This window comes from Hyalella azteca, unplaced genomic scaffold, assembly GCF_000764305.2.
Source record: "Hyalella azteca isolate HAZT.00-mixed unplaced genomic scaffold, Hazt_2.0.2 contig5287, whole genome shotgun sequence".
Classification (NCBI taxonomy): domain Eukaryota; kingdom Metazoa; phylum Arthropoda; class Malacostraca; order Amphipoda; family Hyalellidae; genus Hyalella; species Hyalella azteca.
The window spans coordinates 50,816-75,286 of record NW_025935481.1 but is presented as its reverse complement, the minus strand read 5'-3'; the positions used below and the strand labels follow the sequence as shown (position 1 = coordinate 75,286).

The 24,471-nt window shown below is 39.2% G+C and overlaps 2 protein-coding genes across 3 annotated transcripts in view; both read left to right on the top strand.

The window, feature by feature from the left end:
• LOC108664913 (serine/threonine-protein phosphatase 6 regulatory ankyrin repeat subunit B) overlaps nt 1-13,825 on the top strand; it is a 24,815-nt gene extending 10,990 nt beyond the window's left edge. The window contains exons 6-14 of the mRNA XM_018151610.2: nt 6,736-6,828; nt 7,455-7,608; nt 7,987-8,147; nt 8,549-8,671; nt 9,227-9,406; nt 9,751-9,929; nt 10,639-10,765; nt 13,197-13,376; nt 13,709-13,825. Coding sequence (XP_018007099.1) covers nt 6,736-6,828; nt 7,455-7,608; nt 7,987-8,147; nt 8,549-8,671; nt 9,227-9,406; nt 9,751-9,929; nt 10,639-10,765; nt 13,197-13,376; nt 13,709-13,825 — 1,314 coding nt within the window. The remainder of the gene's footprint in view (nt 1-6,735; nt 6,829-7,454; nt 7,609-7,986; nt 8,148-8,548; nt 8,672-9,226; nt 9,407-9,750; nt 9,930-10,638; nt 10,766-13,196; nt 13,377-13,708) is intronic.
• LOC108664915 (arginine kinase) lies at nt 13,724-24,471 on the top strand. Of its 2 annotated transcripts, XM_018151612.2 has the most exons (6): nt 13,724-13,816; nt 14,030-14,566; nt 15,367-15,511; nt 16,397-16,554; nt 17,422-17,587; nt 23,071-24,471. In XM_018151612.2, the coding sequence occupies exons 2-6, from the start codon at nt 14,141-14,143 to the stop codon at nt 24,210-24,212; spliced, it is 2,037 nt and encodes a 678-aa protein (XP_018007101.1). In that variant the 5' UTR covers nt 13,724-13,816; nt 14,030-14,140; the 3' UTR covers nt 24,213-24,471. The 2 variants fall into 2 exon arrangements, with proteins under 2 accessions (XP_018007101.1, XP_018007102.1); XM_018151613.2 differs by lacking the exon at nt 14,030-14,566.

Below are 24,471 nucleotides of genomic sequence, written 5' to 3'. Positions count from 1 at the left end.
ACCTATTATTTTTTGTTGTGATAATCGTGCCCATTTATGCTCTATCAACAAGTTAATTCATTGTATTTTCCACTCGGAAAACTGTTGGCATTATCTTGCCGGAGCGAAATGTTGAAATGGTTTGTTTTGATCTCGGCTGCCGTCACGATTTAAAGAATTGTAATATAGAGATTTCATTTCAATAAAAAACATTGATTTAATCCAAAATTTTTGACGTATCCTAGTAAACCTTGTATATAATAGCGGTAATGTACATATGTCTGCCCAGCGAGAAGCTGCGCGTTAGGCATGACACTAAAGCCAAGATTACAAATAAGCCAAAGACCGTGCAGCTGTACGATACTGTGTAAACTAAAAATGAGGTTGTGCAAAATTAAATTCTATTAAAGCCCCTGTCTTGTATTAACTCATCAAGAAAAAAAACTAAGCATGTGACGTTGACAAAGATGTTGGACGGAAAAGTGCTGATGTGCCGCCTCTTCCGCCCGCAGGAGAAGACCGGAGTCGCGGGCGGAGAGAACTGGCGTAGTCAATCGAGTCTCGCTGAGGGAGCTTCTGCACACAATTACTACGACAGTCCTGAACCTGGGAGTGAACAAGATCGGCTTGAAGCTGTGCGAGCATTCGGTGACATTGACGAGCATGCCGACGCTGATAATTATGCCGTGGACGAAGTGTCTGAGCCGTCCATTTATAATGCAATAGATTTAAATAATCAAGCTGATGCAACAGTGTTGCCAGGATTTCATTTCACACCTATTAATGGCACTGTGAACGGATATCGTACTGATAGAGAAAACGATAAGCCCCTCGGTTTACAGCTAAAAGAGTTCAATGAAAAGCTTAGGAGTGAAATGGCCGTAATGGTGGACGATGATTTTTCAAATACGAATAAATTCCACAGGGAGCAAACCTCGATTAATACATGGGAGGATTTCACTGCTACGGACTGGGACGATGAAGAGCACTCTTACTTTCTGTACGGACTCAGTGAATTATTCGATGAGAATAACATAATCGAAGAAGAAGATATAGACGATCTTTCCGATGGAGAGAATGATACAGAGACAAACCCAGGGGTTGTCAAATCACAGGGCCTCGGAGCAGTCGATGGTGCGAAGGTCGAACGTCAGAGCGTCGCTAACGCTAATTGGGAAAAAATAGACTTGTCGTCATCGGTTTTCTCGAAGAAGATGCCTCTTCCTCCCACGGCTTCAGGAACGCGACCCACAAATTCTACATACGATATTGAAAAAATGTTTTCAAGTCATTTGCAGAGGCGGAAGCTTAGCCCAGTTCATAACCCCAGGAGAGCGAGTTTAGGGGAGCCAGCTTTTGACGTCGCGAGTCCGACCACAGTCAACAAGCTGGAACCTATTAACGCAAGGAGCTCTTTTGACCATAACGCTTCCACAGGGGCTATTCGCAAGAAGTCGAGTTTCAAAAAGCCCGGATTAAAAAGTGACCGTCTAGTTTCTCTTGAAATTGATAATTCACCCGAAACTTCCCGAAACCCTTTCACGAAACCTTCTCCTCGTCATGTTCCTCAGATGTCTTATCAGATAGTTCCAAATTCTGCCAACATCCGGGAACTCGTCCTGAGGAGAAATAAGATTGTGAATGATCTCATGCTTCGTGAAGAACGCCGGGAGAGCCTGGTTGAGGAACTAGAAGAGGAAGAGGAAGTCGGGGAAAATAAACCTTCAAGTGGGACTGTGAAGTTACCAGCGATAGTTAACGAAGCGAGATCATCGCCAGAACTCGTCTCGCGTCCACGGACGCCTACAGTCATGCCTCGAAGTGCAACTGAAAGGTTACCGATGTCGAAATTGATCATTGATGGACACCCTGTAGCGGCTATGAAATTTAAACCCGGAGCATTCAAGGTGCGAAAGAGACTTCCCATCAAAAAGCCAACGGTATCGGGCAGTCGGACTCGAAGTCAGCCAATGGTGACCAGTACTCGAACTCAGCCGATGTTGACCAGCACTCGAAGTCAGCCAATGGTGACCAGTACTCGAACTCGACCGATGTTGACCAGTACTCGAAGTCAGCCGATGGTGACCAGTACTCGAAATCAGCCGATGGTGACCAGTACTCGAAATCAGCCGATGGTGACCAGTACTCGAAGTCAGTCGATGGTGACAAGCACTCGAAACCAACCTACAAGACTAATTGTGAAAAAAGCTAAACCATCGATATCTTCTAATCCGACTGAGCTTCAAACATGCCTTGGGAATTTTGTGTTTGATAACACTAAAAAAAAGTATCCATTAGATAAAAATGCTGGCTTACAGTTGAAGAGTTCTAAAGTTAAAATTAAATCCCGCAAAAATTCAGTCCGTAAAGATTCATTAGTTGCCAAGCAAACTCTGAACTCTACATGCATCATCGCAGATACCATCAAAACCCCCGATACCGTCAAAACAGCCAACACGAGCTTTCCAGACGATCTGCCACCTGTTGTGCAGAGATTCTGCCGCCGTTTGTTGTGGTCCACTTTGGCTGCAGCTCAAGCCGACCTGGGCAAAGTCTTCAAACGCGCAATACATAACCAACTCGCGGCTGAAGAGACCCTGCAGGTTGTGTATGAACACGACGTCAATTACTGGGCAAAGCAAATTTCCGAAAGAATATATAACAACGTTCTGGCAAGTGCTTCGTCGACGCCTACTTCACAAACAAAGATATTTCCGCGCAAGAAATTACCACAACTTGACTCGGGAATCCATTCCGGTAACCCTAGTGCCTCAACCCAAACGTCTAACGTGTCTTCGCCTCGAAAGGTGAACGTTAGAGATGCTCAGATGTCAGATATTGTCGCTAAATTGGAAGAACTAAACGTGAAACTGGAGTCCGGGAAACCTAGATATCGATATCTCGTTGAGCAGGAAAAAGACGAGCAGTCCAAGCTGAAAGTCCACCAAGAACGATGGGTGACCATGAATTCGTTGGCCCAACAAAAATAAATATGTATAATAATAATAATAAATATTCCTTTGTTAATTGTTAGAGCCTAACAAAATGATAGCGAAATTTCATATTGCAGAATTATTTGTATATAGTTCACAATTTGCCATATCTGATTTAATGCCAAATGGCGGAACAAAACACAAGTATTTTTGCAGAGCAGCATAGGTACTTTTAGCTTCATTCGAAACAAGAAGAAACACATAAGTATTAATGAGATGCTCAAGATACTGGCTGATATGTTAAGGTCTGTGATAAAAAAAAGTGTCTCGCTGCAACTCGTTTCGTATTTATAGAGATTTTATGGAGTAAACACTTTTAAAATGCAAAGCGTAATACTTTTGATATCTAAGTGTTTTTCTTGACCATCTGCTCGTTATTTATAATTTATACTTTGTATTTGGTGTCACCGTTTCTTACTTAATACCGCGTTGCTTGGAATAGATTATCCTAGATAATAGAATAGATTATTTAGTAGTTTGAGCTCTGTAAGCCAACTAGATAGTAAATAGTTCTTTAAGGTTTCCATTTTTCCTGAGTTTCATTGCTAAATTTTAAATTTAACCAGCTTTGGAACCCTTCACATTTATTCTGAAAGTCCAATCTAATTCCCGTTCCGAAACCTGAAAGAACTGCTCGCTTTTAAATTTGCATGCTGAATTTGAAAACTTAATTTATTATTTCAAACCCACTCCATCCTTTGATACTGCTTGATGATTCCACAACTAAAAAATGATGGCATATCGCAATAGCACAGTGGCAATAGCATCAATAGCATAATAACAAAAGCACAATAGGATATTGTATGTACTGGAGTGGATTCTTTGTCATGCATTCACTCACACTCTGAATAGCGACGGGCAACTTATATTTCATTTTAATTCTGAATTTTTCCTCACTATTATTCATGTGTACCTGCTAAATAATTTTTCCATCTATTTGCAAACTCATTTGCAATCTCAACTTGAAGTTGTTCCGTTTGCCGTGAGTATAAGTAATGAATATAATGAATATATAGAGTGAGTATAAGTAATGATAAGTAATGAAATCTTTGGCATAATTGATAATTGTAGTGAATGCTTGACTTTTATAGGCGTATCCGCTTTTTTAGGCTATTTTCGATAAAAATGTTAGTAATATTGTATCATATAATTCGGACTGAGTTTTAAAGTGAAACTATTGTGAGTTAACATGCAAGCTAACTGATAAAAGGTAACAATTTTACTTCTTTCTTTCACCCAATTTATCGCAAGTGTCGTCTAACAAAAATGATAATCAAGTATTTATTCAAATTTTGACGCGTTGGTTGATTGTTCTTGGACACTCTTATTAAACTTTATCTGTCCAGTATTCTTCTAATTTTGTGATCAAGTCTACAAATTATTCAAGAAATGTTTGTTTATATTCTACTTTGAACCTTGAGTGGGTATTGGTGTAATGTAATGTAATATTCCTATTTGGTGTAATTGCTTTTTTTCTTATTCTACAAAAAATTCTAAACTTTTCACTACACTATTTTTATAACGAAACCCACTTTCATTTATTCTGCTTTACATCCACCACATTATTATGTTCAAATGATGAATCTGCGTATGTTGAAAAATGCGGTCGAATCTTCGGTTTCTATAAATTGAAACCATATGCAACACACGTTTGTCCCAGCTGTATACGGCCACTGCTAACTTACTCAGAAAAGTGTGGGTCTCGGAAAATAATGGGTATAATACATTGGCCTAACACAAGGACCCGTACTATTCCTCCTGCCCCAGGTCATGTGAAGCTCGTGCTAAGCAGCAAGTAAGAAACGTAACATTGCATGTTATCGTTGAAAATATGCGGCTGCCGAACAATTGTCACGCCAATTTTCAAACAAAACATGCGGGATTAGTGAATACCACCCTGCCCATTGTGTCACGGACATATGATCTGTATTAACTGTGCTATTGGGTCAGGTTGGGTTGTCAGTGCCCCCCAAAAAATTCCATTTCTATTATAGAAACGAATTTTAAACTTTTTTCTTTCATATCAAATTTTTTCCGAACCAAATAGAATCGCATTTTGAATTTTAAATCACATATTATGAGTAACTGGTTTCTAAAAATATTTTGTGTACTCTAAAAAATCTAATATGACTACTTCACCATTAATTGATCGAATGGTTTTTCAAGCGTGCCACGTGTACTGCAATTTATTGGTTACGACCGAGACTTTGTTTCCGACGCTCAGACGTACACTCTGCGCATGATGTCACGATCTCCATAGTAACGAGAGCTGTTGTCATCAACAGCTTTGTGCCCCCTGATACCATGCGAGGTGCTCGCGTATTAAACATCCATAATGCGATTACTAGAAAAGGAAACTCTCATTTGTTTCGGATAATGACAACGTTTAGAATCCCCGTGTTTTTTTCAAGTTGATATACATATGGTGATAATAATTAATGAAGATTCAATTCGCTTATAAGAAATTTAGTTATTATGTATAAAAACGTTTTGGCCTCTTTATTTGTTGTACACTGCAACGACAACAATATTGGGACCATTGCATCTCTTAACAAATTGACCAAATTGACCATCGAGCGAGCTGAGGAGCAATATAGTGCTGTTACTACTCACCTTGCGTTGGAATAACATTGATGAGTCGATGATATCGTTGATAAATGCTTCAACGAAATCAACTCCATGGGGAGTGAGTAGGAAAGGCATGGAGTGAAATGCTCCATGCCTGGAGAGTGAGTAGTTTCATAAGGTGTTAGTGTGTTTGAGGAAGAACTGGCATGACTGAAAAAGCACTGCAACAAAGAGACGCTCTTGAATATTCTTTACTTGCACAGGACGAAAGAGTTCCTATTCAATATTCCAAACTAGATATCAACAAGTAGCTGCTCCTGAATAATGCGCACTCCTAGCGAAGAGAAGAGGGGCATTGATTTAAGCGGCGGTGGTGGGGGTAAGCTTGCTCAATGCTCTGCACTTCATAAGTAATGGCCGTAATTTGCGTCCCTCACCTTACCCTTGAGGATATTGAGCTGTAGTTTAACTTCGTCGGAGTCAAGGCTGAATATTAGTAGACGATACTTAAAGCTTTGAAAGACATCCAAATGATCTTTTTAAGTCTGACGTATTGGGGCAGCCCACTGTTCAAGGCTGTGCGAAGGAGCATTTGCAGGGGCTGCAATCGACTAGTAATAGCTCACCCAACTCCTCTTTATATTGCGCTGCCGATGGTTGTTCCAGACTTTCTTGAGTCGCTGTTAGACATAATAAGACTTGTTATGGCTCGTCAATAAATGCATATTCCGCTTCTTAGTAGCATTTAGAACGTTGGTTATAATTTAAAGATACTTCGCGCTCAAATCGTGTTCTGTTTTCGCGGCGAATCAAATCAATCACGGCGAATCGGTGCTCAATCGGCGAATCAAATCGTGTTCTCTGCCTGCCAAGCAACTTCCTAATAACTTCAATAATAATAACTATTAATTTATTTATTTCTATTACTTGTTAATAATAATAATAATAATTATTTTTCGTATTTTTTGTGGTTCTCTATGCAATCAATATTGGTTCTCGATTAATCAACATGAACGCTACCAGCACATAATTTCATACGTAGTTATATAAGTAGTGCATTTGAGTTAATGAAATCTGGGTGCATCTTCCCATAGACTTGCCGCACAATCAAATGTAATCCACTATATTCAGAAGTATCTCATTAATCTGCCCGTGTTGATAGATGTTTGACGTGCATACCTCACATGTTGGGCAGGAGGGTCGTACACCCCTGCACTACTGTGCGGCTAGTAAGGCTCCTGAGGCGGTCTACAGTGCAATGAACAACTCTCCCGACGTCGATAACCAGGTTAGTAAATATAAAATAATTGATACTTTAATTACCGCAATACTGTTTTAAGTTTAATTTTTGTGGAGTGGAGGTATAATTAGATTAAAAATAATTTTTTTTCATGATTGAAGTAGTTTCCAATTAATATATACTGAAACAGGTAAAGCCTTGCTGAATAAAGAAATTGTTTCCATAGCTCCTTATTTTTCTAAGTTTTTATGTCTTTCATTTAGTCAAGTTGTATGGGAAATAAATGGGTGACCTTCACTCACAGGGAGAAATTTTCTAGAAAAGCAGAGTTCAGTGAAAATTATTAATCCGCCTTTTTATAATGAGCATTTGAAGATTCAAATCAATTCACCCATATCGATGATACATCATGTGTATTGCACGTGTTCCGTATGTATGCTGTTCGCACCTTTTAAGCTCCTACTTCATCAATTCTATCCAGCTGAGCTTATTATATCAGTACTATCCTACGAACATCGTGGTTCTTACACACCTATAATTTGTATTTTCAAGGTGCCCACTTATTAAATAGAAAAGTAAAATTATTATTCATTATATTATTATTCATTTGTTATTATTCTGTAGAATTCAGTTAATTATTAAGTAAAATTATTATTAATTTTTTCGCACGCCAGGTTCGGGACAGCAAGGGGCGGACTGCGGCACAATACATGTCCCGACCCGCTGAACTCAAGATTGTCCACAAGCCCAAGAACAGTAGCGGCAACCGCAAGAAGTCAACGCCTAGTAAACGCCCCCTGAAGGTTGCCACGCCACCCAAAAGAGAAGGTAAAACTATAATACTTTTGAAATAATAATGAGTGAGAACACTGAAAATTGAAAAAAAATAATGAGAACATTTTTAACTTCTTTTGCTAAAAATTATTTTTCCGTTGAAATTTACTGTTCGACTTGAGTGTGCGATTGAATAACTACGGTAACTATTTGACCTACCAAATGTGTTCTGACAAAATAGTAAATTAATTCATTACTAATATGTATCTCATTAATCTGATCGTATTAAATTACGTAATATTTTATTCGCTTATCTTGTGCTTGCCAAAACTTCAATTCAATGTATAAGTCACTTTTATATCATATTTCTGACCGTGGTACCGGTATGTATTTATTACTAACTGACAGTTTATCTTTGCTGCATCGCACCAGGACTGAACATCAACGGAGCAAACATAAGGATCTGGATCCACGACCAGGACCTCCCGAAGCTGGAAAGGATCGTGTGGGAGGGACAAGGACAGAAGCTCATCAAGGAGACCAGCAACAACCCTAAAGTGCGGCAGTTCCTGAACCTCGTACCCAAGATGATGGTTAGTATCATGGTCATGGGTTGTTCCTTATAAGTTCAAGTTTGAATTTAGGTTTTTAATCAGTTGAGCATAAATTTATTTGCTCCCTTGAAGTTATTTTAGTACCCATTATGCATCTGCCGCTGAAATAACGTTGTTTATATGTTGTTTCAATGAAGCGAACCCTCGTAATTAACGCTGTTTCAACGTCATTTGAGCGGAGGATATTACTTTGAAAATCGCATTTTTAATAATGCTAGTACCGAGAAGTCAACTATAATGTTGTTAAAATGTATGAGAACTTATCGTATTTTATTATCAAAATAAGATACTATGAATTTTTGTGGAGTTTTCTTTGCTTTTAAGTTTTTAGTGAATTTGCGATTCAAGCAAACGAGTGACATTATTTATTATTGAAATAGATTAAGATCAAGGAGGTGCACCAGAGCGTCATCACTGGCGACATGGAGATGCTGGAGGCCAAGGCAGACCAGCCCGAGCTGCTCTCTGCCAAGGACCAAAACGGCCTCAACTCTCTTCACAAAGTGGGTCAAACAACTGCGTCATCAACCACTTGACATTCATTAACCATATGTAGCGTTCATCGTCCGCGTAGCATTCCCAAATGTAAAATTCACTATCCGCGTAGCATTCATCAACAATGAAGCCTTCGCTATCCACGTAGCGTTCATCAACTCTGTAAGGTTCTAAAACCACGAACAACCGTAGCATTCGAAGACAATGTAGCGTTCTTGATCACGTAACTGGCACTACAACTATGTCAATCACCACGTACAACTTCTGCATCACGTTTCATTCATACACCAGTTATCCTTGCGATCAATAACCATATATACATACATTCAGTAATCATGCAATGTATCCCCCTTATTTGTTTTGAAAAAACTATTAAATGGTTAATGATGAAGAGACTCAACTGCAGTCTTTCAAAATTCCAAGTTTGAAATTTGCAATTTTTTGGAGACGTTTTCACCGCAAGTTTTTCATGTAAAATATTTCTGTTATTAGTTATTAACCTGTGAAATGTTCTGATAGTGTGTGTTCTGATGTTAGTGATAGTTTCTAATTTATGGATGTAGGCCGCGGCTCTGGGCAACGTCGAGATGTGCGAGTGGATATTACAGAAGAATCAGTCCGCCGTGTTCTCGTCTGATAAAATGGGACGAACGCCCCTGCACTACTCCGTCATCCCGTCCGACGACAACGAAACTTACGACACTTTAATCCGTGGAGGTGCAGACAGGAAACACGTAGACAGGGTACGTGTCGTCTGATGTTACTGATATTGACGCCTGTTATTGGACGGTCAAACTTGATACGTTATATGTGGAACTCTCACAACTATAGTCTAATGCTTGTTTTCCGTATCATTAACAGATTTATCCAAATGCGGTTCGATTTAACGGATTTTTTCAAATTCAATTCGATTTAACATTATTTGCCTCGGAGGAAGGCCAGTGTCGTATTTTAACATTGGTCGGGATTTACCGGATTATTATCAACCGGAATTAGGGACAACTGTACCAAAACCCGGTGCGATTACTGCTCAGTAAAATGATGCAGTGCGACAGCATTTAAGTAACCGTGAATGTATGCCGCGCAGTTCAAGAAGACTGCTGACATGTACCGCAACAAGCCCGGTGACCTGGACCTGTCGGTGGTGTACGAGCCCATCGCCGCGCCCCGCAGCGGCAACGGCGCCCTCGACATGCCCTTCTCCAGAGCCCCTTCCATGGGCCCTTCCAGGTTTCCTTCCCGAGCGCCTTCTCGGGCAAGACCAAGGTAACCTTAATGCAAAATTTATATGATAGTTTATATGATATTTTATATTATATGCTGCTTTTTGCCTTTATATTGACGGCTTGTAAATTGGCATTGTGTATTTTAGAAACTGAATACACGAAGAGCTTATTTCGATTCTCATCTTATGGTGTTCACAATTCAACAACAAACTAATATTTATTTTAAGGGATCTCATACTATTAAATGATTCAAATTACAACTAAAGAAATGTTCAAAAATCCCTGTTAGTGTAGTGATTGCCTTATGCTTGACATTAAAGTCGGTTAGGTAACTGCTAAAGATCGGTTGGTTTTATTGCTTTCTGTTAATAGCTTTCACACAAACACATTTTGCTTTGAGTTTGCAAAATAACAGTTAGCAACAAAAAACATTTTAGGATTAAATAAAGAGAAATGCGTACATTACACTCTGCCAGTTTCTATGTTCACTTTGTCAGTCTTTAATGCTCAGCAAAGGCTTTGAGTGTCGACACCGTGTGGTGAGTGATCAGGCTGTGTGGTGTGTGAGGATGCTGTGTAGTGAGTGACGATGCTGTGTTGTGAGTGACGATATGAGTGACGATGCTGTGTTGTGAGTGACGATGCTGTGTTTGTGAGTGACGATATGAGTGACGATGCTGTGTTGTGAGTGACGATATGAGTGACGATGCTGTGTAGTGAGTGACGATGCTGTTTGTGTGCCCGTACAGTCGTTCGCTGAATCCCTCCCGCCGAAGCTCAGCCGTGGCGGTGACGCCGCGTCGCGCCAAAAGCACCGACCGCGCCAAGAAGCCCAAAGCAAAACCCGACCCCGAGGACGACTTCTACGAACCTAAGGTCTGTCTGCCACACTCGTTAATTTACTATTAAATACCGTATTCGCAGCTATTAATTTTTTTGTGGAGCATCCTTCGCCAATATATCGGGCATAATTATTTTCGGTGCTTGTGATCTATGCGTTCATAAAATTCTGCCCATTTATCAATATTCTGTTAATTACCATCTTTCCCAGCGATTAAATTGCCCCTTTGATCAATTAACTTTAGAATATCAATTTTCCTAGCCATTGAGTTACCATACATATCAATTTATTCACCCATTTTCACGTTAATTAATTTATTTTATGCAACATTTTTCACGAATAATTGGGTGTAATTAATTCGTTATTCTTCGATATGGTTGTCTTTTCGAGTTGACTGAAAATTGATCGATGTTTGTTTACATTCATCAGACGAATGATTAAAAAATTTAGTTCTGAAATGCAGTAGACACCGAGACCATTTCTCGTAAACATCCGGACCATAAAAAGTGTCGGTTTATTCGGGTCCTCGGTTAGAGCGATATCATAGATTTCAAACACTATTCATAGAATGTTACGTAATTTGGGCTTTGCTAGAGTTTTCCATGGAAAGCTTTGTACGTAGTTTTTCCTCTCTCAAGAACAGTTTTGAAAGTGAGTGAGCATCCTTAACTTGATAACTTTTTTCTCTACCAGGAAGAGGTAGCTAGTGCAGTCTCCGATCAAGCGCAAGAACAATACAGCGATCATTTCGAAGAAGAAGAGCAGGACGATGAAAACCAGACACAATTTTACATAAAATAATTTAAGATGTTTGTTACCTATCATTGGACCAGTTGGAATTGACCTGTTCGAAAGTTACCCATTCATACGCTACACGTTTTCAGTACTATATACATGTATTTTCTACCATGCTAGTTATCATACTTCTCTTGATTCTCTATGATCGTCAAATTTCATTTCAGTAGCAGCTTCTGTCATCTAATATCTCAAACCTCGAAATATCTGGATATGAGACTTTTTTTTTTTAATCGAAAAAATTTTCAGGAATAGGAAGTTTTTAATTCGTACATGATTTTGTCATACTTCAATTTCTTCTTCTTCAATTTTCCAATTAACCTTTTATACGTGTACTTCTGTATCACCGCTCGTTTTTCCTTAGACAAACTTGTTTTACCTTCACTCGCATTAATTTGAATCCTACTCCTGCATTTTATCTGGCATTTTGATGAAGTTAATGCTAATTAACTTCTCTGCAGGGATTATATGTAACGGCTGCAAATTATCTGGTAATTAAGTCGACAGCCAAAGCGAGACCATCTTTATTGTATGTAATCGATTAAATATGCCTCATGTACGTTTTACCCAATCAAACGCTATTCGAACAATCAGTATTCCAGTAAAATATTTTGTGCAACCTCAATAAATCTTGCTTAACCGTAGATGTTGTTCTGGTTGAAGTAATTTCCTTAACGAATTTAATAACTTGAAGTTATCTTCTATGTAGATGTGCGTTAGATCGTTCTAGGTTCAACGTCCTGAGAAGTAGTCCACTAGGTTTCTTATTTTCGAAGATGTTACAAAATACTAGGACTGGATTAAGTTATTTATTAAATTACAAAATTTGTTTCTTCCATTCAATCAGTAAATTTGAATCCGTGAATTTATGGATTTTTATGCTGACATTTTTGTCAATTCCTTGTCATCTTATTCATCGTTTACCAATCTTTGTACAAGATGCTAGAGATATTACAACAAACCAACGACGTAATTTCATATGCATTTTTACATTTATAATAAAAACTAGATGTGATATTCGTGCATAATTCATTTTAAGCATAAGCTACATAAACTTAATATTTGGATGCATTATACTCTCAGTTTGTAGCTCTCTGTTCTCAATACATTTAAGTCAAACATAATATTCAGTTATTATACGTTTTTTAACTGAGAAAACACTTAAATTCTACAATGAGTTACTTGTGGTTAAAATTTGAAAGTGAAATTTCAACGTTCAAATATTACCACAGATCACTACTTGCGGGCTTTATTACTGTAAAATAAATATAAATTGATGGCTTTTTCTTGAAAGAACTGTGAGTGCTTCTGACCGAGCATTACGGCAAAGTTTTTCGTATCCGACTTTGTGAATTCCCTGAATTTATTCCCTTGAAACTCCTTTCCTGAATTCATTCTCGTGCGAGAAATCAATGAATACTGTTTCTTGCTATTATTGAATTAGGTCCAAAAATAATGAGCCGTGTCGCATCACATCGACAGTCGTATGATCAAGATCAAGAATGATCACGGCCATCATTCTTGACACGCACCTTATAGTCGAGCATTTTTCATCATAAGGTTCATTCATCATCTAGATCGATCAACCTCTGTTATCCCACCGTATTCTGTTCACTTGTTCATCAATAAACACATGATTGTCATAATTTTGTTTGATTTCATTCCTTGAAGGGGCTGGAGTTCCATGACATGAGTGACGTGAGTTCTGCAGAGCTGGATAAGATGATCCTGGATGGCGACCTTGACAACCTAGAGCTCGTCGTGCTGTCTGGCAGGGGCGCAGACTTGCGGGGGAAATCTTCCTGGAATGAAGATGTTCGCAAGTTCTTGAAACGCGTTCCTGGTTACATGGTAAGCAAGTTATTAGTTACTATTATCACTAATTACTAAATACATGTGTAACATTTTTGCTTTGTTACATGATAAATNTTCACGAAGTCTAGCACATTATTTCGTTATGAGCTTTATATTAAAGTCGTGACAAAAATAGTAACTCTACGTGAACTGATTGATGCATATATAAGCATCAAAGCTTCTTAAAGACGATTTAAAGTTTACGAACTATCATTCATAGATCAATATTCCAATGGTTTCCAAGTAATTACATGACCCGTTGGTTTTCGTACATGAAGTATTCCTGATTCTTTTTGTTAAAAGCTTATACACAAATATAAATTGCACAGGCTGGACGATTACCTCTGCATTACGCGGCTCAGTCTCGCTCGCCCGGCGGACGAGAAACCTACGAATATCTCGATAGAGTTGGCGGTCAAGCAGACACTGAAGACTACGTAAGTTAAACACCTCAAATATAAGATTCTTCTTTTCTGAGATGAGTTTATTGCTGATGAAATATGTTTAAATTGATGTGCTTCTGATTCAAATTAAGGTATCATAAAACTATTGATTTACATTCGCCGTAAGCCTGTAATCCAACGTTATTATACGGTTTTAGCCTCCTCGAAAGTTCCCTACAAAATTTGTCGAGTTTTGCTGCCGCGCAGAACGGCGTTACCGCAGAGGAATACTTGAACGCGGCCGACGACGACGAAGAAGAAGAAGAACCGCCACCCGCACCCAAACCTGCGCCGCGTAAGTCATCAATAAACGCTCAAATGAATGGAAACCATACACTGCCGAGGAAAGGTTCCAAAGAACCAACTCCACTGAATTCCCGAAAGAATTCTTTGAGTGATCCCAAGGCGAATTCACGGGCTGGCTCCAAGAATAATTCACCCGCTAATTCAAAACCCAATTCGCGTGCGGCTTCGCCGGCAAATTCTCGTGCAAATTCCAGGAACAACTCCCGGGAACGGAAATCAACACCCACGCTGTCCAAAACTAATAAGCGGAAACCTACACACGCGGAAGCCGACGCTGAAGTTGAGGCGGATGTCCAGAAACAAATTAAACACGCAGAGTCCGGCGACTTTGAAGGCATAACGGACATGATACTCAGGGGCGATGGACACTTGCTCGTTGGCCGCGGCTCAAAAGATGAAGAAACACAGCAATTCTTGGACAGAATTCCGTCGTTGCTGGTGCGCTCGTGTGAACTACTCTTTGTACATTTGCTTGAAGTTTGCCACTTGAAATTAGGCTGAATTTAGTACCTGCACCACACGTATGTTTTTGAGTGCTGTGAAAAGTTTAGGCCGCTTTGCTGAAGGCTTTGCAAGTGTAACTACAGACGCTTTATCAGTTTTACCTTGAACATAATCGTTAATCATATACAGTAACTTCATCACCTTTCTTCTCTCTTTACTTGGCCCATGAAACGTGCATCTCTTCTATGATCCTTGCCCTAAAATTTGTTGAGCTCATTGAAATAACTTCCATCATCCGCACTCATTACCGATCATTAATTATGCTTGATTGGTCATGGGTACAGGAGAATCTATCACTCCTGTAACCTCTACTGATTAATCTCTCCCCAAACTATTATCGATCATTAATTAAGTTTGCTTGATCCTGGGTAGAGGAGAATCTATCACTCCTATAACCTCTACTGATTAATCTCACCCTAAACTATTATCGATCAATAATTATTTACGTTTGCTCCGGGGTACAGAAGAATCTATCACTCCTGTAAACTCTACTGAGTAATCTCACCCCAAACTATTAATCGATCATTAATTATTTGAGTTTGCTCCTGTGTACAGGAGAACGTATCACTCCTATAACCTCTGCTGATTAATCTCACCCCAAACTATTATCAATCATTAATTAGGTTTGCATGGTCCTGGGTAGAGGAGAACGTATCACTCCTGTAACATCTAGTGATTAATCTCACCCCAAAATATTATCAATCAATAATTATTTGCGTTTGCGTTTGGTACAGGAGAACGTGGAAGACATACACGCGGCAGCGGAGGCGGGCGAGACCCGTAGAGTGCAGACCCTTATCGACAGGAGGAAGAAGGCGTCCGTGCGCGACACCAACCACTGCAATATCCTGCACAAGGCCGTCCTGCACGGCCATTCCGGTGAGCATCACCTGACATAATATGAGATATTCGTGGTGTTCATCAATTAGGCAGGCAGTAGTTATGAAGTTATGTGTCAAATATACTGTCTCTCAGTCTGCATAAGCAATTAATACTATTAATGATTCAAATGAGGTGGTAAAGATCTGGTTTAACACTTTTTTCGTGACTAATTCCACTTTCTGCCTGTATTTATCAGTGATTGAAAATATGCAAAACTCGAAATATTTCCTCAACATTAAGAACCCTGTGCATAACAGGAATCTTGAACATTAACACAACATTAAAATTCTTGCTAGACCTGATGCGTTATTTGATACAGTGGAACCCAGAGCTTAACAGAAATTTCAAACATTAATGCAGCATTAATATCCTGCCTAACCGGATTCTTAAGCAATAACTCAACATTAATATTCCTGCCATACCTTGTGCGTTACCTAATACAATGGATCCCAGAGCTTAACAGAAATTTATAACATTAATAGAATATTAATAATGCCTTAACTGAATTTTAAACATTAACTCAACATTAACATTCTTGTCAGACCTGGTGCGACACTTGGTACAATCGAACCCTGAGCTAACAAAAATTTCAAATATTAATATCATGCCTAACCAGAATCTTAAACATTAACTCATCATTAACATTCTTGTCAGACCTGGTACGGCACCTGATAGGCTGATACATTGCAACCCTGAGCTAACAAGAATTTCAAACATAAATAATGCCTTACCTGAATTTTAAACAATAACTCAACATTAATATCCCTGTCAGACCTGGTACGACACCTGGTACAGTCATACCCAGAGCTAACAAAAATTTTAAACATAAATAATGCCTTACCTGAATCTTGAACATTAACTCCACATTAACATTTCTGTCAGACCTGGTGCGTCACTTGGTACAGTCATACCCAGAGCTGCTGGACCAGCAGGACAGAGCAGGCAGAACGCCCCTGCACTACGCTGCGGTGCTACGCGACGGCGGCCACACCTACAAGATCCTTGACAAGGCCGGCGCTGACGCCTCCTTAGAGGACAAGGTGGGGACTGCGACCGTTGGAATATGATGTAAAACGTGACCGCATCTTGTAAAATTTTAATAGCGATATACTGTAGTTATAATACCTCTGGGCTCTGTAAATTTTTAATACCGATATGATTATAATACCTCTGGGCTCTGTAGAATTTTAATACCGATATGATTATAATACCTCTCAGCTTTCTAAATTTTTAATACCGATATGATTATAATACCTCAGGGCTCTGTAATTTTTAATACCGATATGATAATAATCTGCGATGAAAGCATTTCCAGCTCACGTACGGAAAACACAAAGAAATTATAGACTTGATGGTGCGATTTGCGATAATAGCGATTCCAGTTTCACAGATAACGAAATTCTTTCCGTGAACCAAGTTTCTGAAAAGATAATAAATTCCAGTTTCACGACATGTTTCGCACAAACAATGAAGTGCTCATATAGATCCTCAGTCTTACGATGATAGTAAATTCTAGCTGACATTGGCTTCTGGAAAATTGAATTGAAAAATTAAATTGTGAAGCGAGTGTCCTGTAATCACAGCCAGCCAACCGCGGAATTGAGGGCGCTGTAGACAATTCTTCACAATTTTCTGACAATAATTTTCAAAATATGTGAGATTAGTTTCTTTTATCAATAATATTATTCATCAACGTGCATTTTTCTGCCGTTTAGTTTCAAGTGCTTATTCGCTAGCGGATTTCAGTTGCAATTATTCCGCAATTCAATAATCAACTAGTATCTGATTTTCAAAATTTTACATTTAAATTATATGACCTTATTATGAGTTCGGGACTTCCTGGTCCCCGGTAACGATGATGCGCAGCCATGTTCTAACCTCGGATATTTTCTCCTGGACAATTTTAGGACGGTTTGACGGCAGCGAAGTATGTGGAGAACCCAGACTCCATAACTGAGAAGGAACTAAGAGCTGAGCTGAAGGAAGGTATTCCTTTGACGGACGATGAGTCACCTCCTCGCAAACACCGCGACGCTTTCACCGACGCCCGCCATGACACCAAAGACACTGACGGTGAGCGAACTTCAACGTAATTTTGTTCTGGAAAATAGCTGTTTCAATTAGATTTTAAACGTATTTTCGTTCTTAAACTCTTGAAAATAGCTGTTTTAATTAGAAATTGCCACGTTTCCGTAGAAATTGATTGTGGAATTATTTTTGTTTGAGAATTCATAGGCTAAAATATGGTGCACTAAATATTCTCGGGGTTCTTGGTGTAACTGCTGAACAATTTTTCGATGATCGGTTGATTTTTTGGCTAATTTTTCAAAGCTCCATTTAAAACTGTCCACTTGCCAGATCATGTAATGGAATTACCTACGTCAGCTGATAATTTTGCTAAAATATATTCAAAAATTATTATTTTATATTAGCTAGCGTTTCATGCGGCTAAAAGTCTAAAACTAATGGAAGATTAGTATAAAGTTGAGTTAATTGAGGGGAAGGAGGGCAGGAGATCTTGTTTCTTTTCTCACGAGTGCTTCAATTAATGATGTTCTCATAAACTAATCACGCGGAGTTTAAATTACTTTCATAGTAACTTGAAAAAACTTCATGGAAAAACTATGTATATATATTATTTCATTCAAAAAATTTGATAGAAAGCCATCATACATTATTGCTTATTTTCGCAGCACATTTATTCGAACGTCGTCCAACTGTCCTGCTTTATTTAATTAAAAATTTGAATTCATCAATGCTATATTCTACATTTTTCTGACCGTACAATTGAAACCATAACATCAGTACACTAGTGTGTTTTATGTGTGCTGAGAAATATTGAGTTGTGTAAAGCGCACTGATTATAAATCTGAAAGCATCCGGAATTTCTTGAATATTTCAAACTCATCACAAGCGTGAACAGTTATTTTCGTTTGAACATAACGATTTCTGCGCTTTTCTTTTTTTTACCTTATTATTACATTTATTTCTCATGACTATTCGCTCATGTGCCATAATTTTTTATTAACGATAGGTGTCGTGAATGTTGGAAGATTGATCTTAATGACAATATCTTGATCCGAATCGACGGTAAGTTTCATTTTAACGAATTCTAACAATAAACATGAAAGCTCTTCGATAACATTGGAGTCGTGATACATGCTAATACATATAATAGTAGAGGGTCCTACAAATGTAGAAAATTTCCCGAAATTAAGAGATGCCCTTGAATACATGAATATGAACACCTTCAAAACCAGACTAGACGAAGCTATGCAGGAGCATATGTTCAGTCTTAAAATGCCTAGCAAATTACGGACCAGGCAATAAGTCCAGCAGCTATCTCAATCAATCGTCAGTTATGGAAAGATCGGGTTCCAATGGCCGGATCCCTTGTGAATCAAGTCACGAAAAATTCACGAATCGGCAACAGGCCATGGGCCTATTTCTTTAGGGCCGACACTTTTATTCTATTATATTCTTAAGATCACCTGTAGGAGACCTTATTTCAAATTAGAGCGTAATCCACTACCTGGAAGAGCTGGTCCTGACGAGTCTGACTTTCACGACGAGAGTACGGAACCAATAATGAACAAGTCTACCTATTAGGCTCGATATTCTGTACCGCTATTGCAGTGTTGTGCTTATCTCTGTTGTATCAATAGTCTAAGAGCTAATTCAGTGTGGCACGTGTGTTCAATTTCCCACCAATTCTATGTTGCCCGCTAAGTGTTCTAGCACGTTAAAGCCACTCGACACGTTTCGCATCACTGGCATGGGAAATGTGGAATTCTATATTATTTAGTTATAATATAATTATTATATTATATGGTTTTTACCGTTTCATTACCGTAACCATGCTGAACATCACGCTGAGGCCCTTCTTATTTTCCAAACCACGAAATCTTTGATAATCAATCGTTGGAAATGTTTGTTGTCAATCTGTTCGATGTATTTCTAGCTCCGCGCTACAATTTTATAATCCATATCCTACGTACGTAGCATGTTGTTGAGTACATGTATATATTGCACTCGTATGTTGGCTGGCATGATCTCTATATCTCACTGACTTACGTATTGGCTAATTTCTCCTGCCGCTCCGTTCTCACTTTCTCCTCAGGAAGACGCTCTATGATATATCTTTACTTTAGAAATAACCTTCCGGCATAGAATTTAACTTACGGAGCTCTTCAATTTGCTCGCCGCGTCTTAGATTACAGTTGAAAACGCTGAACTTTTTGACATCATGGAAAATCAACCCTCGACAGGATCGTATTAGGATATTTAAATACATAGAGTGTACACATATTTTATCAAGTGAGAGATGTCTAACTACGGAAATGTAGAAATTCTTTTTCATTGCAATTTTTCTTTATTTATCGAGATCATGTTTCCGAATAAGACCGCTTATCTGAACATTAAACATTTTCGATGGTTGTAATAATAACTTTTCTGATTTATTAATGGGCATCGTATATGAAGGAATATACACACGTAACAGCCTTTCATCTGGGTTTGAGTTCCATAGTCGAAACAATATATTCTCATTTAGTGTGTGATCATTACAAATCTCAAGAACGGCATAATTAATAGTTTTAAAAAATAGATTATGCATAATTAAGGTTAAATGAATGTGGGCTTATAGATGAGCACTTCACTTGATATGTTAAATTTTAAAAATTAGCAATACTAAAGTCCTACACAGCAACTGTGAATAAAAATCACTCGAACGAATCGATCAGAAGAGCCGTGTATTGTGGAAGTTACAAACTCTTTCAATCCGAAAAAGACCAAAACCCACCTCTTTCCATGCAGAAATTCATGGCGGAGGTCAAGGAGGAGGTCTTAAAACAGCCGACTCGAGAACGCAGAGTCTCATCGACAAGGCGTTCAAAGATCTCAGGAACCAGAAGTCCACGTCACTTCTGAGGAAACATCTCTCGCCTTCGTTGTTTGATAAAATCAAGCACCGTGTGACTCCCAACGGCGCAAGTCTTCTCGACATCATCAAATTGGGAGTGTCCAATCCTGAGGATAACATCGGCGTGACTGCCGCAGACGCCGAAAGTTACTCCGTATTTGACGAATTGTTCGACCCGATCATTCGCGACTATCACGATATCGGACACCGTAGGCTAGTTAACCCGCAAGTTAACTTTGGCAGTGCTGACATTGTTGGAGATTTCGACGATTTCGGGAACTATGTCGTTTCTACTCGCATTCGCTGCGCCAGAAATATAGAAGGCTATTGCTTTACTCCGCTTATGACAAAGGCGCAATTTTCCACACTCGAAAAAGAGATCGTACCGGTTTTAAACTCTTTGGACGGTCCTTTACAGGGGGAATATGAGCCTGTGGACCATCTGTCTGGAGAAAAAGCTAAAAAAATGCTCAAACAATTTTCTGAATCTGCCAACGAAGGTAGGTTTTGGCCTACAGGCCGCGGCATTTTCTACAATGAGGATTTGACGTTGGTAATCCTACTGAACGATAAAGACCATTTGAAGATAATATCCTTTCAAAATAACGGCAATCTTCAAGAGGTTTACGAACGTTTCATCGATGCTGTGAATAGCATTGACGAGAAATTCAACTATTGTTTTTCTACCAAATTTGGTTTCTTGACAGTGTGTCCCACGAACGTGGGATCAGCCATGAGGTCTTCGGTCCGTATTCGGTTACCGTGCTTGAGCAAACAGCATAATATGCTTGAAGAAACTGCTGAAAAACTCAATCTTCAGGTACAGCGCGTGAAAGATGATCCATCTGACGACAACAAGGGATTGTATGATTTATCTTACCGATGGACCTTAGGAAACACCGAAGAAGAATCAATTGTTGACATGTACTCAGGAATTTTGGAGATCATCTCCCTCGAGAAGCGCTTTGAAAATTCAAAGGGTCAAGTTCGAAATCGGGCACGATAAATTTTACCTCAACTGAATGACGAAATAAACTGTTACCAATGCAAGTGAAAAGTCCGATGTGCATTTTCTAAGAATTTCATAGTTTTTGCTGTGGAATTCTGTACGGCTAGAGTAATTTTGAAATGTTGAACTATGTGCGCACATGTCATGACACAGCTATACGGTGATTCAAAGAAACTTTCTGTTTTGTATTTCGCCAGATGTTGTAGGAAGCCGCCAGATGTTGTAGGAAAAAAGCGAGTAGTATTTCATATGGAAGGCAAGGCCATGCATGAAGTTCTGTGTCACGCCTAGTCAATTGCCACAATGCGATGACAAGTGAACAGCGTGCGTTTGCTTTCAAGGCGTACTTTTCTAATGGTCGTTCGGTTATCGCTACTCAACGAGCATCCCGTACTCGGTTACGTATTCGTCCTTCTGGGAGGGTTCTTGATCGGAAATCGATTGTTACGTGAGTGAACACATTTAGGACAAGTGGGACTGTGAATGCATGAGTGTGAGTGAAACGACTGTCACTGGCTGAAATGAATGTCAGGGATGTCTGGTTCCAACAGGATGGAGCCACGGCCCACACAACACTATGATCAATGGATCTGAGACAACATATTTTAGAGCGCCTCATCTCTTTGAGACGTGACCTTCTTTAGCCGGCCCAATCCCCCGATTATGCTCCGTGTGATATTTTGATTGGTTTATCTCAAATCTCTCGTTAGCAACGACTGTCCAAGGACCCTACCTCATTTGAAAAACAACATACGCCAAGCTATCGCCAACACACCCGTCAATTCGATGCAGCGAGTTGAACGGAACTTCAAAAATCGACTATCTGAATGCATTAACAATAGGGGCCGTCATTTGTCCCATGTCATCGTTAAAACTAAGCGATACAAAAATTCAGGTGATGTCTTTTTCAATAAAATTTATATTGTAATGATATCTTTACAAATTTTTTATAGGGCTTTCAAACAAGAAGTTTCTGTGAATAACCCTAAATTTAACGCATATTTTGATTTAGTCGCAAACTCGGTTTCAAAATGTTAATCTCTGTCGAAATACAGCATGTGAAATGACCTATAGTAGTTGATTTGAAATTCAACAGAGTGTTTCTTTTTTAAATCCGCTTCGTTTTACCCACATTCCGAATTTTTTCTTTATATCATAATACTTTATCCGTGCATGCCGAAGACCACGAAAAGTCTATTCAACATTATTTAGTAACCTTATGGAGAATCTGAAACGCTAAGTGAACGAGCAAAATTATTATCAATATTGTTTGAAAGAGAATCTCATTTCTCCGCCATCTTAGCGTTCAATAGAGTGATGAAATGGAAAGTACTTTCATCCACACGATGATTAGTTATTTTGAACGTGAATGCAACATTTCGTTACACGACTGGAGTTTGCATTCATTTGAATGCAAAGTCACACTCAGTGTTTATCACTCGCAACCACACCCGCACAATCGCACGTTTCATTACGGAGCGAATCATATTTCCAACCTCTCAACACAGATATAGTGCTAAGTAACCGACTACAGCATTTCTTTAATGATAACTAAGAATGTAGAAATGTGTCCACAAGTAAACTTCCGGACTAGTTTAAAATGAACTGAACTCTTGCTTTCTGCAGTCACATATTACGGCAGTGAAGAAGAAGGCATGGAGAAGGTCGATTCCCGAACCTTGGGCTTGATCGAGAAAGCTTATGCGAGTCTCAAAGCTGAAAATTCGCAGTCGTTGCTGAAGAAACATCTCACATTGGAAATATTTGAAAAGATCAAGCATCGCATCACCAACAATGGTGGAACTTTACTTGATGTCATCAAATCTGGAGTCACGAATCCTACTTCAAGTGTTGGAGTGTATGCCCCCGACGCAGAGAGCTATACTCTGTTTAAAGATCTGTTCGATCCGATCATTGAGGAATACCATGAAGTGCAAGGTCCCAAAATCCAACATCCGCCTCAGAATTTTGGCAGTGCTTACTCGCTGGGGAACTTCGACGATTTTGGGCAGTATGTAGTTTCGACAAGAGTTAGGTGTGCCAGAAACCTAGAAGGATATCCCTTTAACCCTCTGCTCACTCGAGACCAGTACGAGGAAATAGAACAAGATATTGTGAATGCTCTGGACTCGCTGGATGACGACTTGGCTGGCTATTATAAACCTTTAAACAGCTTCACGGATGAAGAAAACGCCAAACTTGTTGCAAGTCATCTTCTCTTCAAGTCAGGTGATCCATTTCTGGAGGCGGCAAATGCCTGCCGATTTTGGCCAAACGGTCGCGGAATCTTTCTGAACTCAGACGCGTCTTTAGTTGTGTGGGTGAACGAAGAAGACCAGATGAGGATTATTTCAATGCAAAGCGGAGGAGATCTCGCCGTGGTTTATGATCGTTTCGTCCGAGCTGTCACAGCGCTCGGAGATATATTACCGTTTTCACATTCCAGCAAGCTGGGATATTTAAGCTTCTGCCCCACAAATCTCGGTACCGCAGTGCGAGCTTCCGTTCACATCAAACTGCCAAACTTGATGAAGAATTCCAGCTTACTCGAAGAAACTGCTGATAAATTTAATTTACAGGTTCGAGGAAGTCAAGGAGAACACTCAGAGGTTGAAGGCGGTGTTTTTGACATCTCGAATAGGAGGCGATTAGGCTTGACCGAAATCGATGCAATGGTGGAAATGTATCATGGTGTGTCGGCTATCATTTCTATGGAGCAGCAGCTTGAAGAAGCTATCAAGCGCAAACGTGAGAAATCTTTACGTTGAATCGCTTAGACTGTATTTATTTGTTCGACTGTGGTCTATGGATTAAAAGACACCTAAGTGTAAGAAGGTCCTTCAACTTTTTTATAGCATTCAATATAAATGAAACAGTTCTAAAACTTGCATTTCATTGCACTCTGTTTGTTGTATTTCATCTATTTATATTGTGTTTCATGAAATTCTACGAATAGCTTATAGACCAGCTTATAGCTTATAGGCCACCATCAGAGGCGTTAAGGTCGGGGCCCTGATCATTGACATG